Source organism: Amblyomma mixtum, chromosome 3, assembly GCF_055824585.1.
Source record: "Amblyomma mixtum isolate Tamu chromosome 3, ASM5582458v1, whole genome shotgun sequence".
Taxonomy (NCBI): Eukaryota; Metazoa; Arthropoda; class Arachnida; order Ixodida; family Ixodidae; genus Amblyomma; species Amblyomma mixtum.
In genome coordinates this window covers 75,083,197-75,100,509 of record NC_143014.1, presented here as the reverse complement: position 1 = coordinate 75,100,509, position 17,313 = coordinate 75,083,197, and the positions used below count along the sequence as shown (strand labels likewise).

The 17,313-nt window shown below is 48.5% G+C and overlaps 1 protein-coding gene across 1 annotated transcript; it reads left to right on the top strand.

Moving 5' to 3' along the window:
- The first annotated feature begins 2,494 nt into the window (after positions 1-2,494).
- On the top strand, positions 2,495-3,862 carry LOC149350617 (uncharacterized). Its single transcript, XM_089575551.1, has 3 exons — positions 2,495-2,669; positions 2,765-2,927; positions 3,580-3,862. Exons 1-3 carry the CDS (start codon positions 2,495-2,497, stop codon positions 3,860-3,862), a joined length of 621 nt encoding a protein of 206 aa, XP_089431677.1.
- The last annotated feature ends 13,451 nt before the right edge of the window (positions 3,863-17,313 follow it).

Sequence of the window (17,313 nt, the reverse complement as noted above, 5' to 3'; positions counted from 1 at the left end):
GTCGAAGTGTGCGTTCGAGAGCAGTTTTTGGGATTTGTAGAGCTGGAGCAATTAAACTCCGCTTGCATCGCCGCGGCAATCTTGAAGCTTTTGACGAATGTCGGACTGATTCTTTCTTACCTCGTTGGACAGGGGTACGATGGATGCTCTACAATGGCTGGAAAAGAAGCTGGAGTGAACAAAATTATACAAAAACAGTTCCCGAAGGCACTATTTTTCCACTGTGCAAGTCACAAACTAAATCTCGTCATCAACGATTTGAACGACGTCTCTGAAATTCGAAACACAATTGGGATAATCAAACAAACCATAAACTTCTTCCGCGAGAGCGTGCTCCGGAGAAAATTGGTGCCCAACATTCCGATGCTGTGTGAGACAAGATGGTCTGCAAAGTACAAGTCTATTAGGATCTTCTCTCAGCATTACGTGGCCATAGTCGAAGCACTCGAGCAGCTCGCGTCCACGGAATCATGCTCGAACGCTGCAACTAGACAACGAGCTCACATCCTCTACTGCGCAACAACAAGCTCATCTTTCATCGTCTGCTTGCATATTGTAGCGAAGTACAGCGCTCGGCTCGAACCAGCTACGAACATTCTGCAAGCTGTATCCATGGACTTCAATTCTGTGCATGGCCACATCACTGAGCTACAACGTATTTTTCGCGGCCACCGGACAAACGCTGTAGAGGAGTTCTCTAACATCATGAATGCAGCAAGGGAGGCAGCCAATCACTTAAATGTGGTGATATCTGTACCAAGACAAGTCTCTCGTCAGGCCCACCGAGACAACTACGGGATTCAGTCGCCAGAGGAATACTACCGTGTGGCAATATATGTGCCGTACTTGGACTCCCTCACTGCTTCTTTAGCTCGGCGCTTTTCTGAAAGCAATGAGAGGAGCTTCAAACTTCTCCAGCTGCATCCATCAAAAATGAAGCACTTTAGCCGTGTTGAGTTCGCTGTTCTCGGCGAAGAACTCCAGTGCTTTTACGGCATCGACAACTTCAAGGAAGAGGCCATCTCTTGGTACGAGATGTGGTGCAACAAAACTGGGGACCCATCAGAAATAACTTACTGCGAGCTTCTACATCAGGCCAAGACATTCTTCCCTGGTGTTGCAAAAGCCATTGAGGTGGCTCTGGCTTTGCCAGTTACTACCTGTACGGTCGAACGCTCCTTCAGTACAATGAGGAGAGTGAAAACGTGGCTACGCTCAACGATGACAAACGACAGACTGGACGGCCTTTGTATGATGAGTGTGCACCGAGAGCGTGTAATGAAGCACAGAAATGAATTTATCACCAGTGTCATCACGCAATTCGCCCAGAAAAATCCGAGGCGTCTACAGTTTCTGTTCAAGGAAGACTGACTGAGTGACTGTCGTTGCGTGTTTGTGAACATATTGTGCTGTGTGCTGGTCATCAATCCGGGTGTGTCGAGAACCCGTATGCAGCAAGAATGAGCACTCTTCTCCACGAAGTGATAGTATCTTTTTGCATTTTTATTAATTTTAATTGTTTCTTCGTTGATAAACTCCAATGTATCTCTCCTAGCCTCGCTTTAATTTGCTGTTTGTAATTTTTCTTTCATGTGTGTATTTTACTTATTTATTTTATTTGTATATAAATAAATAAATTTACTCCGCAAATAGTGCCTTTTTGCTACGAACATACCCCCCCCCCCTAAGGCGCCAACAACCAATGGGGCCCCCCCCTGCAAAAAATTCTGCGGACGCCCTTGGTTGCCGTCGCTGCTTAGTGCCACGGTCGACGTGGACAAATCTGTGAGAGCCTTAACTTGGATGGTGGCAGGCGCACGCTATGAGAAGTCGGAAAATTGTTGGAATGTGCTCATGAACATTTGTGAAGTTTGTGCGAGATCTTGTGGCTAGCAACGCTGCGTTTCTTTCCAGCCGATCGCCCATATGGCGGAGTCCGGGAGGAGAAATGGCGTCTGCTGTGGCGTTCGCAGTGGTGCTTCTGGAGGAGTGCGGCTACGACTGACGTCAATTAGAAGGCGGTCAACGCGCGGTCTCTACACTATGGCGCGCCATTGTTGCGCAATCATTCAGCAGTAAAACTGGCGAGGAGGTCCGACGTGGGTTCACTCCAATTCACAAGAGTCTCAGTATGCCGGCATACAATGGACCCGTATGGCCACCCTTGCCGTCCCTGTGAGTGACTATAAGCATAGCGCATATGACTGGAAAGACCGCATTCTGGACTGGAAGACTGGAAGACTGGAAAGACCGCGACAATATACTCCGACGTAGCGCGCGCGCGCGCGCGCGCGCGCGTCACGGCGACGTCACGTCGACAAAAACGCCCCCTCTATACTCCGGCGTCTCCCGACCGCCGACGTGACCGGCGACCCCTGGCGCGCTCGGACGTCGTTCGGCGCGGAATGCAGCCGCCTGCAATTCGCGCGGACCGCGCCGAACTCGCCCGCTCTGCGCGCCCTCTCTCGTCGCTTCTTTCCTCTACCAACACAAGATGGCTGCCTCCAGTGACAGCATGGACGAGGTCGCCGGCTCAGACATCGAGCGCTTCCTCGACGCCATCCAACAACACCCTTGCGTGTATGACACAAAGCGCATGGACTACCGAGACCAGGAGCGCAAAACCAATGCGCGGGAATTAATCCGCATGCAATGCGGCTTCGCCACAGGTGCGTAAATGCTTGATCCCTTTGTGTAGCGAGTACTTGTGATTGAGTAGGTGATCGTAGTTTCTTATTTTTTTTTCTTCCCTCTCCAATTTCAGTTGAAGAGTGCCATAGGTTATGGAAAAGGCTTAGGGATCGATACACCCGAGAGCTCAAAGCGATTGAGCTGTGCAAAAGGAGCGGCAGCGGCTATGTTTCGCGGCGAACGTGGGAGTTCGCCGAGTCCATGGCATTTTATCGAGACTGCGGCCGTCCGAGGAAGTGAGTTTTTATCCATTGTCACTGTTGCGCGACACCTTTTATTTCCGTTTATTCATACGCCATCTCGAATGATGGGTTTCCTAATCGCATTTTCGCAGCTTTTCTTGAACTGTGTTTTATTCCTTGCATTCGAATGCAGGCACAGGGGTGCACCGGACCGATCGGTCCGCTGTACCCCTTCACACTACACTGCTGTCGTGCGGTGAAGAAAACCTAGCTCACAAGTTCTTTTTTTTTATATCGCGGCCCATCCCGTTTGTATCTTTCAAGTATGCATTACTAGCGCATTTGTTGTGCTCATAAAAAATACTTGCGTGTACTGAAATTGGCAACAAGTGCTGATTTTTTTAGCATGAATATTCAAGATATTATAACGGTTAGGCACTTTTGTGCGCATTTTCTCTCATGCATTTAGTGTTCTTTGTAGAAAACTACAAAGGGATAAAGGACCTAACATAAATAATGATCAGTACTAAAAATCCGGAAGAGGCCTTTCATGTTTCCTATGATAATATTCCTCCCAGGAAGTTTCCAACACGCGCTGCAAGCGCCAAATGGCGCAGCCGAGTAAGATTGCTGCACGAACAGAGTTTTTCAGCCTCGCTAACGCGGGTGTGTTTTTCCTCAATTTATGTAAACTTTTCCTGTGCAGAACTCGATGCAGCCTGGGCACCACATCCTCCTTTGTCAGTGATGGGGAGACTGCTGAGGAAATCTTTATGGCAACACAGCACAGTGCACCAACATCACCATTCGACTCCACACCAATGCCAGGAACATCTATACCACCAGCACCAGGGCCATCACCTCCAACATCAACACTCGCCACAGCACCACCAACCACAGCAGGATCCTCTCGTATACGAGGTGCAGTAACTTGTCGAACGAGGCCTTCGTCATCCTGCGTTCCACAAATGAACGAAAATTCTGCATGACAACACGCGAGCCAAAATTTTCCGAAAGCCACCCGTAAAACAGCCAACAAACAACACGCTTTAAATGTATCTAACACCTATTTACCTGAAATACTTGAAGTGGTATTCTGGATCGCTGTGCCGCAGCTCCTGCACGAGGTGGTGGTACTCGCCGTAGCACGGCCGCTGGTCGAATATCTCTCGTATATAGAGCGACCGCGTCCTCCTGCGGCGCAGGCGACGCAGCAGCAACGCCATGACTATTTTTCTTCGTGCTGGGTAGGTCCAGGCCATCTCGAGCACTAATCCGTTTTTTTTGCCACGAAGCGCTGGAACCACACACGCTGCAGACGCTTTTCGGGAAGAGGCGCGAACGAGAGCCAGGAGGAGAAAGGGAGCGAGCAGCAGCGGAAATTGCCGCGCGTATTTCACGGCAGGCGGCGTGCTGGAGCACTCCGCGCTACTCCGCGCATGCGCTTCGCCGGTCTCACGCCGCTGCGCGCGTCAGGCTACGTCCGAGTATACGGGAGCCGGTTCTGCGCCTGGCGCAGCGTCTCCGGCCTGACGTCGCCGACTTCAACCGGCGCGCGCGCGCGCGCGGAGAACGTTGGAGTATAACTTGGCCTTGACTCTTCAGCGTTATGCTCTGAGTTTCGTCCCGCATAGTCTCGATTTTTGGCAGGGTGACCGCATGTAATCTTTTTTCTCGCCACTAACCTTTATTGTGCGCTCGAAATTATTCATTGCAGAAGAATTTATATTCAGCTTTTTTATGGAGTTTTCGGGTCCTTTGTGTGTCATTTCTTACGTTGAATCTATGAGTCCTGTTAACCTTTTCGGCCCCTTCTAGTGACCTTGTTTTACTCCATCTGTATGTCCGATAGACTTTCGTCGAAATTTCCGGAGCCCTCCACTACGGCGTCTCTCATAGCCTTAGTCGCTTTGGGACGTTAAACCCCATAATCCAACCAACATTTCATGTTTTTTTTTTTCAGTACATTAAATCCCAAGAGTGCTTGCATTCATGCAAGTAAATTTGGTTCATGTCTTACCGAGCCTCACTGTATCCTTTAATGTTTCTGATCGTCGATGTCTATGGGTTTTAATGCATTTGTCTGTTCACTTCCTACTTGTTCATTTTTCTACTGAGTTCCCGTTTTCTGTGTTAAAGAAACGGTTGGACAAGGATTTAGTTTGTATGCTCTTCCCTCCGCCTATGTACATCTCAGTGTATTTTTGTTTACCGGGACATGACGTACTCAAAAGAATAAAAAAGGCCCTTCTCCTCGTCTACAAAGAAATTTTGCTATAAACTCCACACCGAGATATTACCCATTAAAACATGGTTAGAGAAGAAGGGCATTTTTGTGTCTACCACAAAATGCCGCCAATGTGGTGCTCCTGAAACGATTGAGCATTGTTTCCTCAATTGCAAAGATGCAAATACTCTTCTGAGATATCATGCAATGGAACATGTGAAAAAGATTTAATTAGACACCACATTCTGTACGATACCTTACTGCACTGCTATTTGTAGATAAACCCTTAGACTCTTTCTTCCACATAACTTCAGCGTAAAAAACGAAGACCAGGAAGGAAGAAACACCTACGACACGGACAAACGCTGCCCGTTATTTTTTACGCTGCAGTTTTGTGGAAACAAAGTGACCAACTTGCCCAATAGCTCGTTTTAGTAAAACCTTAGACTTTTTCTTTTTAATTGGATTACACAGCTTCTGGATGGGGTGATATTGTGAATCAGTTGTTTCTGCTAAAGACCCCTTCAGTAGAATCATTGTGCGCCTAAAATAAGTGCATGCCCGGACCATATTTTCGGAACAGAGTGGCGCTCATTGTTAGTGCTGTGATCGTCATTGCCTTTTTTTTCTAGTGCTTTATTCCTTAGGTGTGTCGTATTATGATGAGTCAGTTATGGGCTCTGCATTGCCTCTTGTCTCGTGCTTGGTTGCTTATAGGTGTGTCTTGTTACGCATAATATAGGTTTGCCGCTGTGTTCCTGATGTCTGTACATAGTTCATGTACGTAAAATATTACATCAGTGTAACTGATAAGGTGTCGAAGCAGGAAAGTGGCGATGGCGTTGTGTGCCAATGGTGTATCAACCAAGCTCATCTGTAAGCGCCGCCGCGTGTTCCAAACCTGCTCCTGGTCATGAAGAATGTTATTTTATTTTATTTCATTTTAGGTCACGCAAGCTTCACACAAGGACCACCGAAATCTGAGAGTGGCGGCCTTTATTGCTATAGCGCACTGGAAAAGAAGACGTTGCGTGGCATGGGTGGTGGAAGACGTGGTGAAGGAAGAGCGGGGACACGCGCCTATCGCTCGCTCCGGACGCCTTTGGAGGGAAGACGCCGTGGACGTGGCTTGTTGCAGGGCCACCGGCCGAGCGTAATCCAGCCCCTGGAGTTGAGGAGCTTTTGTAGCAGCGCATGGTAAGTTCCGTGACAATATTACAGACACATTTGCCGGGGCTTTAACTTCGTAGTGCGCAGTTGCGTTGACGGCGAGGGTTTTCTGCCATGGGCCCCTTTCTCACTCCCTGCACCCGGAACGCGGACGGGGCGCGCACTTTGATGAGCGTGCGCATTAGGGTTGAACAGAATAAGTAGGAATGTGGACCGGTGACTAGGGGTGGTATTCTGCCGGTGTCGCCTTTTGCGACATGTCGCATTAGGGCGGGGCCTAAAAAAGTGCATACAGTTGCTCGAGGAAACGGAAAACGCCCCTGGCACTTTCGTCTGCGGTGCTTTCATTCACTCCGAGAAGCGACAATTTACCACTGCTGATTCACTAGCAGCAGTAGTTTCGTATCTTTCATAGCAAGAATATTTGCCATCACACGACGTGTAATGTTCAAAAAACATTTGAAAATTAAATATAAACTCGCTTTACTTCATTTAAGTCTATAAAAAACCGCGAAAAAGCTCCAAATCTAATTTTGTTTCGTTCTGGATGGTTGTGCTAGGTTTCGGCTGCGTTTCGGGCAGTTGCAGACGGTAGAAGTGTAGCTGGAGGTCCCATTAGGCTTGCGCGCTCCAGAATCGAGAGCGTATCAAAAACTAGGCTGAATTGCAGCTTAAACTTTATCGTCAAAGCAAGGTAACTCATAGCGAAAAGCAACAGCACCAGTAGTTGCCTGTAAACATGCCGACCGGAATCGCAAGGACTGTGGAATTCGCTGAAGCAGGCGGCTCTCGCTTGGAAGGACGCCGCCATGTTTTCACGCTAAGGGCGCAAAAAGCCGTAGCTGCCGATTCCGTTCGTACGCTAACGGTAGCCCGTCGCCCGCGCGAATCGCTTCCGCGCATTCCGTTGTTCGACTAAGCGTAGTAAATTGGTGCGACGTCACGATGACGTAGCAGGAAGGAGGATCCGTGTCGTCACGCCGCCGTCACCGCGGCTCGAGCCAATCAGTGAAGAGCGAATGCGACATGTCGCAAAAGGCGACACCGGAAGAATACCACCCTAGGTGTCTAGCTGTCACCCGGTGTCAATGTTTCGGTTGCCAATCCGAGGGAGATGCACCGCTGGCGCTCCTCCTTATCTGGACTGGACCGTCGTCCTCGTCACTTGCAGGGCCTTGGCACCGACGTTCCGGGGGGAGGATTTTCTTTTCTGCGTAAAATCTCCCATCTTAGATTGCGTCTAAGGAGAAGAGGACATCTTGATGAATTTTGGGGGGAATCTTAACAACTAGCATCGATAGGAAGAGGCACATTTTTTTTTTGTTGCACTGGAAGATATTATCGGCCTACGATACACATCACGGCCAGGGCAAGGCACAAGCCCGGCCCCAAAAGCTGAAACGGAAGCAAAAAGAACGGAAAATCGATTCCAGTGCGGAATGCCTTATCCCTACGCTCACCTTCGGACCTTCTCGAAAACGACAGTCGCTACTGCTTTTATTTTGCAACGCCTTCATGAACTCTTTCTTTTCAAGGCAGCCGTAGAAACGACTGGCATACTGCTGTCAGCACTAAGGCACACTGTGCCATCTCCTTCTAGAAAGCGCGTTCCTCATATCGCAGGTTTGTTGTGTGATTAATAACTAACATGCGTTGACGAGCGTACGTTTATGTTCTTTGCCCAACATTGAGAGAACGAAAAGGTGGTGGTTCCATTTCGCGTATTCTACCGGTAAGCTATATATCGGGTTTCTGCGCTGAGCTCAAATACTGCTCTGACTCCGGTGACATGTTTCGCTCAGCGCTCCTGCATGTGCGATATACTGTGCCGGGAACCTTAAACGCATCTTGGCGGTCCAGAGCTTTCGCTGGGCGACCCATCCTAGGTTCTAACCGCAATTTTTCAATGGGAAAGCATTCCATGTCACATTAGCACAAAAGCCGGCGTCCGGCACCGTCCAGATCCCGAAATTACTAATTGACGTCGCCATGCTCTCACATTACATCGACAGTATACATAGTGGCATCTAGAGCAAAAATAAAAAATTCGCTGTGGCTTAGCTTGGTTAAGGCCGGTAATTGCGAAAGCAATATCCGTACCTACGCCATGGTTCAGCTGGTAGTGTAGCTGGTGGTGCTTGTGGATAGACTTGCGGTGATGCATCGGTTATACAATCCAATCCAGTCTAATCTAATCTAATGTTAGGCCGCCGTTCATGTGCACCGCCGTCGCACACGGACGGCGCGAGATGGTCGCCCAGCTCTTCGGCGTGACGTCACAACACCTGTGGCGCTCCTGGCGGAGAGAGCCGGAGTTAGGCCGCCGTTGATGTGCACCGCCGTCGCACAAGGACGGCTCGAGATGGTCGCCCAGCTCTTCGGCGTGACGTCACAACACCTGTGGCGCGCCTAGCGGAGAGAGCGGGAGTTAGGCCGCCGTTCATGTGCACCGCCGTCGCACACGGACGAAGCGAGATGGTCGCCCAGCTCTTCGGCGTGACGTCATAGAAAGGTCATGCGAAAGGTCATTTCATGTGCACCGCTGTCGCACCGCAAAGGCTTGAAAGTGAAAGTAGTATTGCTTTCGCAATAAAACTAAAACTTCTTACGAAGCTGCGGGGGATTCAACAAAGGACCTTGAGATAGCGAAGCGAGTAGGCAACCCATAGGCCTTGAAACATACTTCTCGGCCCATAAAGGTGAACCTAGTGCATGTGTTTCGTTACGACTGTATGCTAATGAGTAGGCGTGTGACTGGAAAGGAAGGAATTTTTAAAGAACCTCCCAACAGATCTCACGATGAGATAATGTTTTCGCATTCCAAGCATGTAAGCAGTCTTAAGTGCCCTCGGTATTTTTTTTTATTCCCGACGGTAGGGTGTCGACTGGTACGACGGATCACACCAACTTGGTAGAACATGTAGAATTTATGAAAGGTGTCCCAGCTAATTTTAGCCAGGGTATGAAAATATGCTGAGAAACTCTAAGACGACGCGACTAAACGTATGTTGCTGGTTATTGTACATAGCAAGTGACTTAATTTTTGTGTTCCGCGTAATTGATCATTTCTTGAGGTTAATTAACCAACTTCGCAAGCAACGAATTTACGCGAAAAATTCCAATTATAAGGTTCTAGAACGATCCGCAAAACTTGCGACTGAAGAGTTTATAACTTTCCATCGATAACGTAGTTTTTTTTTCGATCACTGCAGATGCCCGCGCAATGGATAAAAATACCATGAGACATGGGCGCTTGTGCGCCGCGATTCGAATGCTCTCAAACGTTCCACGTACAAATGGACACATCATTTAGTCGGGTGTGCTGTCACTCAAAAGTCGACGGGGCAGCGACACAGGCGCTGGCTCTGCGATTTGCGCCGGCGATATGTTTCCCTCGCGGCGGTTCATGACAGGGACAGACAAGGACCGTTCTACAAGTTTCTCACTGCAATTTTCCACCTAATTTCATTGCTTGCAATATTGCGTAATTATCGACGAATTATGCACTTATGCAAAATACAAAATTAGTGTGAGCTTTCTCTGCAGAATAGCCAGCAGCATAAATTTGGTCCCGTAGCCTTTGAATGCCTTGGTATATTTTTAAATCCTGGCTAATGTAAGCTCTGACATCGAGAATATGATGAGCTGCGACAAGCACGAATTGTAAAATTCATGTACTATCAGCGTCAAATGAAACGCGAACAAAACAACTGGAACGCGAGCACAAAAAATCAAGCATATTAGAGGCTGCAGATGAAATACAGGCGTGGGCTATTATCATTTCAGAAGAGCGGTATTTTCGGCTTCAATGGGAAAATCAACTGCTCATGTATTTTGCCTCCCTTGTATAATATCTGCGAGTTGTGCTGTTCGCGTTTCAATTGGCTTGTTCACGTTTCAATTGACGCTGATAGTACGAGATGCGAGTTGATGTTAGTAATTTTGTTCTGTTTCTTTTGATTTTATTAATCGCATTGAATTAGGTTATAAATTAAATCGTGCCATTTTGTTTTGCGTACCTTTAGGGGCTGATGGCGGCCAAGTTTTCTCCCGTGTCATCCCTGTTTCAAATACGTGGCGCAGCACGGAAAAGAAAATACAAACACGCGACACGGGTATAGGGATTGGAAAATTCAGGACAGCACTTTCGCCTTAATTCAGTTTCGAGGAACTGCGATGATTGATGAAAAAATTTCTTAAATACTACTCGGGGAAGTAATGTAGGGTTTTTACAAAATGACGCAGAGTAAAAGTGCCTCAGATAGACATTTTTCGGACTGTGCCAGAAAATACATACTACACCCACTAACTGCGCTGTCAAGTGGGCATGTAAGAAGGGGCCCATTCCGTCCATCTTTCATTGTGAACAAGGAACCCGTAGGTGTCCTGAAACGTCATGTTTTAAAGACCATCTCTGGCGACTGTATGTTTTATTTTACCACTATGCCAGAGAATTATCGGTAGCGGCATGGAGTATGGGTGGTTTTCTCCGCCTTTGTCTTGATACCGCGCCGTTAGTGAGAACTTCCTGTGAATTCTTTTTGCTCAGTAAATTACAATATGTGCCGTCTTTGCCAAAACTAATCAGTCTGTCAACACAGCGAGAGATCCGGGCTGGTGACGCCAGTCCGACGCTCCGTTTGCCAGCCCTTATCGTTCGCGAGTAAAACCTTTGTGACGTGGAGCCGTGCCATCACTTGTCCTCCGGGTGACGGATGATTGCATGAGAAGGTGGTAGGGAGAGCCTGTTTACTTATAGCAAAGACGGTATCTGTTACGAGGAGTTGTCCATGGGCCATTTTAGTATAAATCGTTCATCCTTCATGTCTACACCTGCATACCTCAAGAAGCAACGCTGACCTCGTTTGGCCTTGTCTCCTTTTCAGCGCATTCCTGCTGTGGGAGCGTGGAGACAGTTGCAGTTCACTACTGGAGGCTTCTGCCCTTCCAGAGCAGCCGTTGTTTGCTACCGAGCAGGGGCCGCTCATTCGATTCCTACGGGTCGGGGACTTGGCGAAGGCGCAGATGGTGAGATCAGAGACAAGATTCTGTGATGACGGAGGGACTGCCACCATTTTCAGATACTGATCGAAGCACTGCCCACATGAGGTGTGCGACTGTAAATGGCCGGAAACTTGTTTCAGGATTGGTACGTTTAGAAATAAAAATGGAACACGTCAAATTAACCGTAACGGCGTCACCGGCAGACCCTATAAAAAGTTCTGTATTTGAATGTCTATAAATTGTGTAATGAAAGAGAATGATTTCTTATAAGTCTGCAGCAGAGAAGATACTATGACCTGGAAGGAACGAACTGACGAGGACGGCGCTGTTGTCCCTTTTGTGTCGTTGTTTACCCTGTGCTGCAATATCATAATAATGCACCAACTAGCTCAGCTATCCACCCTGGTAATAAATGATTTCATCCGCCTGAGAACGTCCTCTTTTCGCTCCCTAGAATGTATCATAAGCCGCCGACGTCGCTCTAAACGAAGCATGACACTCGTACACCTGTTCTCATTTTTAAGGCGAAAGCCTTTAATGCCTCATACTGTCGCTAACAGCCGTTTCGGCAGATGTGTCCTCGTTTCGGTTACGTGGCTTATATGGCCATATGCTTATCATTACTTATTCAATACTTAATCGATGGCATTCGAATAATGTCGGAACGCCATTTAAGGCATTCTATGGTAATTGCATGATAATTAATGACTAATTGAGTAGTAATAGTTTAGCAATTAACCTAATTAACCTTTCTAGTCAGACGAGATAAACAAATAAAACCGAGTAGGTAACTGGTCGAGTTGGTAATCGAATCAGCGTCTCCGGTGTGCGAGACGAGCACGCTAACCACTCCGCCATGCCAGCTCGATGGTTTGGAATGAACAAAGGCGAATACGGTGTCTTCGTTCACTGCCATCTTCCTCCCTTCTCGTTACGGCGAGGTTCACGTGTCCACCGAGATATGCGCGACAAATACATTTCCTTTCCTCAAAAACCAATTTACCGACGAGCGGGTCTACAGCCGAACGGGCGATGCCGTTCTGTGGACTCCCTGGCAGCGCTGCAAGACGCTTTCGCGTTTCACTCTTAGAGGCGCAGCTTAACATCGTAACCACACATCACTGACACAAGCAGCAACACCGCGCTTAAGGCTTTCGGCTCAGTGCACTTTAGGACAGCAAAGTGCCCCCTCCCCCCCCCCCCTGAATTTTTACTGCTACTGGCTTCGGCGAGTGGAATTTCGACCATGTCCACGGTGCATGACAGGCCCTGCGAGAACCATCATCCATGCTTGCTGCATATTGTAGCGTTTTGCAAGCTCATTGTGCAGAAGACATGTAATTATTTCATTTGGCTATGAAGGAAACGTTTTTTCAATTGTGATTTATTCATAAAAAGGGATGCAGCAGCTTTAAGGATCAAGAGTTATAAAAGCTGCGCTCTTCGGCATCTTTGTCGTCTATACAAATGTTAGTTTCTCTGCGATTTCATTTTGCAGGTTCTGCACGTGAGCAGCACTTTCTGCGACTTGGAGAACATTACCATGGAGCTGACATCAGCCTCCGACCTGCCCTTGATGCACACCCGCTTTTTGGGAGAAACGGTCTGCCACAACAAAGGCGGTCGATGAGCGCACAGTTCAGTCCCACGACTGCTGTTGTCGTCGAGGTTTGAGCTAGACCGGATCCGCTAGATATAGCCGCTTCGTGGTTCCGCCCTGCAAAGCTGCGGTGGCCACGACGGTCGCCTTGGCAGGTTCGTGTTGCCGAAGAAGATCAAGGCCACTGTGGACATCGAAGGCACCGTCGCTGGAAGGGGCCTTGCTGGAAAGCCACGTCGTCTGCGACCCAGGTCGTGGGCGTGACTTAAACTGCTCGCGTTGAACGATCCCCGCTTGGGGGTGGTGGCCAGAGCCGCCTGCATCAGCTGCGCCCTCTGGCTGCTTTCGCCACCAGATTCTGCAGGCGGCTTGACGAACAGTCCCTTCCTCGGCGGTGGTGGAGGCCAATATGATCGGTTCGACGAGTGAGCAGAAGGTTCCCTCTGTGTCCACCTGGAGTGGCCTGCCGGAACGCCTTGCTCTCTGGGCGGCGTCCAGGAGTTGGCAATGCCCCTTTTGGGCATGGGTGCGACGACAGGCTCTGGATTGGCTGGCTCTTCTAATGCGGCGCTGGGCTCGTCACAGTCCAAGAAGTCTGAGAAAATGTTGAAGGTGGGCGCACGAAGTGGTCTTTGACGGCGCCAGTAGGCATCGACAACGTCATCATCACTGTCAGACAACCATCCTGCATGGAATGCGAGACGCCATTGGGAGGTCGTCCTCTGCCGATGCCGGTCGCTGCATGACGATTCAGGAACCCAAGATTTTCCTCAGTCTTTTTCTTGAGAAACTGGAACAAGGGAAGTTCTTGAAGAGGAATTCGCTGCCGCCCGCGGCACCAGCAAGGCAGAGGCTGGCAATCAACTGCATCTTCATAATCGAACGGCGTCGCAATACACGGGCTATAGTCTATATCCATTAGGCGGGAAGCAGTGGTTGTAACAGATTATATGAAGGCGGCAAAACGAATTACAAGTTGTGAACGCAACCAGGCTGACCAGACACCACCGCTTTACAATATTTTAATTTTGTATAATGTATATTGTTCAAAAGTGTTCTACTTATGCCATTTATATTCCTTACACTCTGTTTACTAAAATACATTTGCCTATGTATGGTCTTCTTCTGTTTGTAGTAACGGGCTTTTTATCTTCAGCTTTCCAGCTCTCCACCTTTCAATTTATATTCCTGCCCTCTAGTTTTTTCACTCTCTTCACAATTTACGAAGGCTCTGAGATCATATCCTGCCAGAATTCACCCACTGGGCTGAAATTTAGAGTGTAACAGAAAGCTAGAAATTAATTGACCAGAACAGAGCACTACGGAGAGGGAACTAAGGGTACCGTTATGGGAGAAGCAGAGTACCGTAAGTTACACAATGAACTCGAACTGATGATATCCTGTAGCGTGAGACCAGGCTAGGGAAACAAACTTGGGCGGACGAGTTCGAGTAGGCTTAGATCAGACTTGGAAATTTGCCCAGATAGGGCGGACGTGGCGTAGGACACGGCTAACTCGAGAACAAGTTTAGAGGTGTTAGTCATGGCATTAAAAGAAAACTTGACTGACAGTGACGACATACTGACTCCATAGTTTGGGGGAAAGATATATGCAGTTCGTACTGCCTCAGGGTGGTCACTTTTACAGCCAGTTTGAGATGCGGCAGTAAACCGTTCATCTTGCTATAAAGGCAGCTTCAGATGGGCTTCGCGGGCTGGCGTCCAATGTAAAAAGTCATCTTCAAAAAAAAAAAGAGTTCACCATTTGGTCTAGGTGCGTGGCAATGCCGATGTACGCGGCAACTGTTGCCAGCCGCTGCACAGCGAGTGATGTCTCCAAACCCTCTCTGGAGCGTAATCGTTGTGATGTGTGTCATCTAGCACAACAGGACTCTCTTCTATCAGCTTTAACTATGCCGGATCGTTGCCAACCAGACATTCGCCATGGCACTGCACTCGCTAAGTAAAGATGTGCTGCCACCGTACGAACATCCAACTGGTCTCTGAACGCGGCTGAATACGCCGCTTAGGAACTGGCGTGTTGTGATAGCTTTCCAGCCGCCCGATGGGCCTCGCAGATAACATACTGCGACTACAAAAACCGCGTTAGGCTCCCAGGAGGTAAGTAGCCGAGCCCACAACAGCTCCTTGATCCGCTGGCGAGTTGCAACGTTGCCGTCGCTGCTTAGTGCCATGGTCGACGTGGACAAATCTGGGAGAGCCTTAAAGGGAGACTGAAGCACTTTTTTTGAAAATCAGGCTGGCAGCGTCGTCCTATAGTTTTTCATGCTGTATACTGGAATATCGCATCCAAATAAAGGAAAAACAAGCGCGAATTGCCTTTTTTAGCAGAAATATGCGGCCTGTGCCGCGGGGCACGCCGTGCGGCGCGCCGCCGCCCTTGATTGGTCAAGAGAGCTCGTGACGTCACTTTCAGGACTGGAGAAGCTGCCGATGCGGATCCGGCTCTGCGTTGAGTGCAGAGCAGCCTTCGTGGTGTTGTAAAAGTGAATGTGGCAACTATTTTTTACTGACCTCCAAAGAAAAGGATACTACAGTTTGTTCATTCCACGTATCACCTGAAAGCAAAAAAGGCACAAGCAAAAATTCTATGCCTAGCACAAGCATACCGCAGCGTGAAAAACGAGTACGCAGACCTGCGTAAAGGGTGCCAGCACAACCTCGGCTCGTGTTCTCGGAAAGAAAGGGCTGCGTACAATCCTCAGGACAATTACCACCACCGGACGCCTCTTGGCTCGCCCGGAACAGCGTCATTCTAAAGAAAAGGCCGAAAGGGGGTGTACAAAAAATCCTGTTCTCAGTACCCTGCGTTGTAGGTTGGGGCAAGAAAGTATTTCAAGGAAACGATGAAGCAGCACAAAATTGATGTCAAAATGAGAAGCGCAGTGGCCAAGCGCTTCGAGGCATGTGACCACAGGATAATGACGAAATCACTGTGCGCTTTAAACCAAGCCAAATACGCGCACAAGGCTGCTGTTTCACTCGTGGCGCGTTCAGCAGACGCCAGAAAATATTAATCGCTGCCTCGGAAACGTTCGCCCTTCCTAGATTTGCAGTTTAGGTTCATTGAAGTAGTGGCCAATTACATGTGTGTTTAAAATCCAAGCTAGCTACATTAAATTTCCCAACCAGACAGACTTCTGTCGAATGTTTTCTTTTGAGTCTAGCTGCAACTCGCCCGCTGCCACAACTTGATGATTAAACCGGTTGCGTAACATGGTTTTTTTTTGGCAAAAACTTGGTTGACATTCATTTCTCTCTTAAATTTGCATCCGAAATCAGAACGTAGAGCGCTTTCATTTTAATCACTTAGCTAGATTAAACGAGATGCCGGATATGTAGAGCTTCGATAAGCTAGCTTGCATGCTTTGCTGAATTGTGCTTTTCATTGCTTGCTTGCTTGCTTGCTTGCTTGGACACGTCGAACCGAGGGTAAAATCACTAACCGAGCCTTGCTGAGCACGCCTCAAATGGTCTCGCCGCACCTAACCTGAGGAGAGCAACACATGCTTAAGCCTCTATAAGGTTTCTGTAGGGGTTAAATGAGCATGTTTCTACTTATAGAAGAGGCGCTTCTTGGGAATGGTGACACGCCTCTCATTCGCGAGAAAATCGAAGGAACTGTGTCATAGTTCAGCCGCGCCTTTTCGACAGATATCTCCAGAGATCACGTTAGAGACGAGCTCGACATGTAGCCGCTCTTACGAAAGTGCTTCGAGCAGAATAGGCTTGCTTTGGTCGGCTTGAATTCATCGTCGCAGCAGCGAGCGCTTGCGCTGCAAGCTTATGATCTTTCGGAAGACAGTAAAGACGACACAGTCGCGGCCGTAGTTGTTCGTGGACACGAACGCAGAGTAGTACCTCATGTTCCCAACGCACGCAGTACGTGGAACAACGCGCGCTAAAAGCTCGCTCGGGTGCGCCGAAGTATCCCCGGCTCTAGAGTTACTGTATATGCAACCAAAGGTATGGTAGCATATACAGTAACTCTACCCGGGTCCTCAACGTGACGTCACGTTGGCCGACATGGACGAGGTTTCCCTCTCCGCTGTTCTCCTCTCCAGCGCTCGCGCGGGTCGCGGGAGATTTAAACATCGCGTTTTTAATTGATGATTGCGCCACTGTTTTAGCCAACATCGAAAAAATAATTTCCCAGACGTGATCAGCAATGACGCTACTTCAAAATCCTAAAAAATTAGCTGATTCGAAAACCACCTCAGTATCCATTTAACTTGGATGGTGGAAGGTGCACGCTATGAGAAGTCAGAAAATTGTTGGAAGGTGCTCATGAACATTTGTGAAGTTTGTGCGAGGTCTTGTGGCTAGCAACGCTGCGTTTCTTTCCAGCCGATCGCGGATATGGCGGAGTCTGGGAGGAGCAATGGCGTCTGCTGTGGCGTTCGCAGTGGTGCTTCTGGA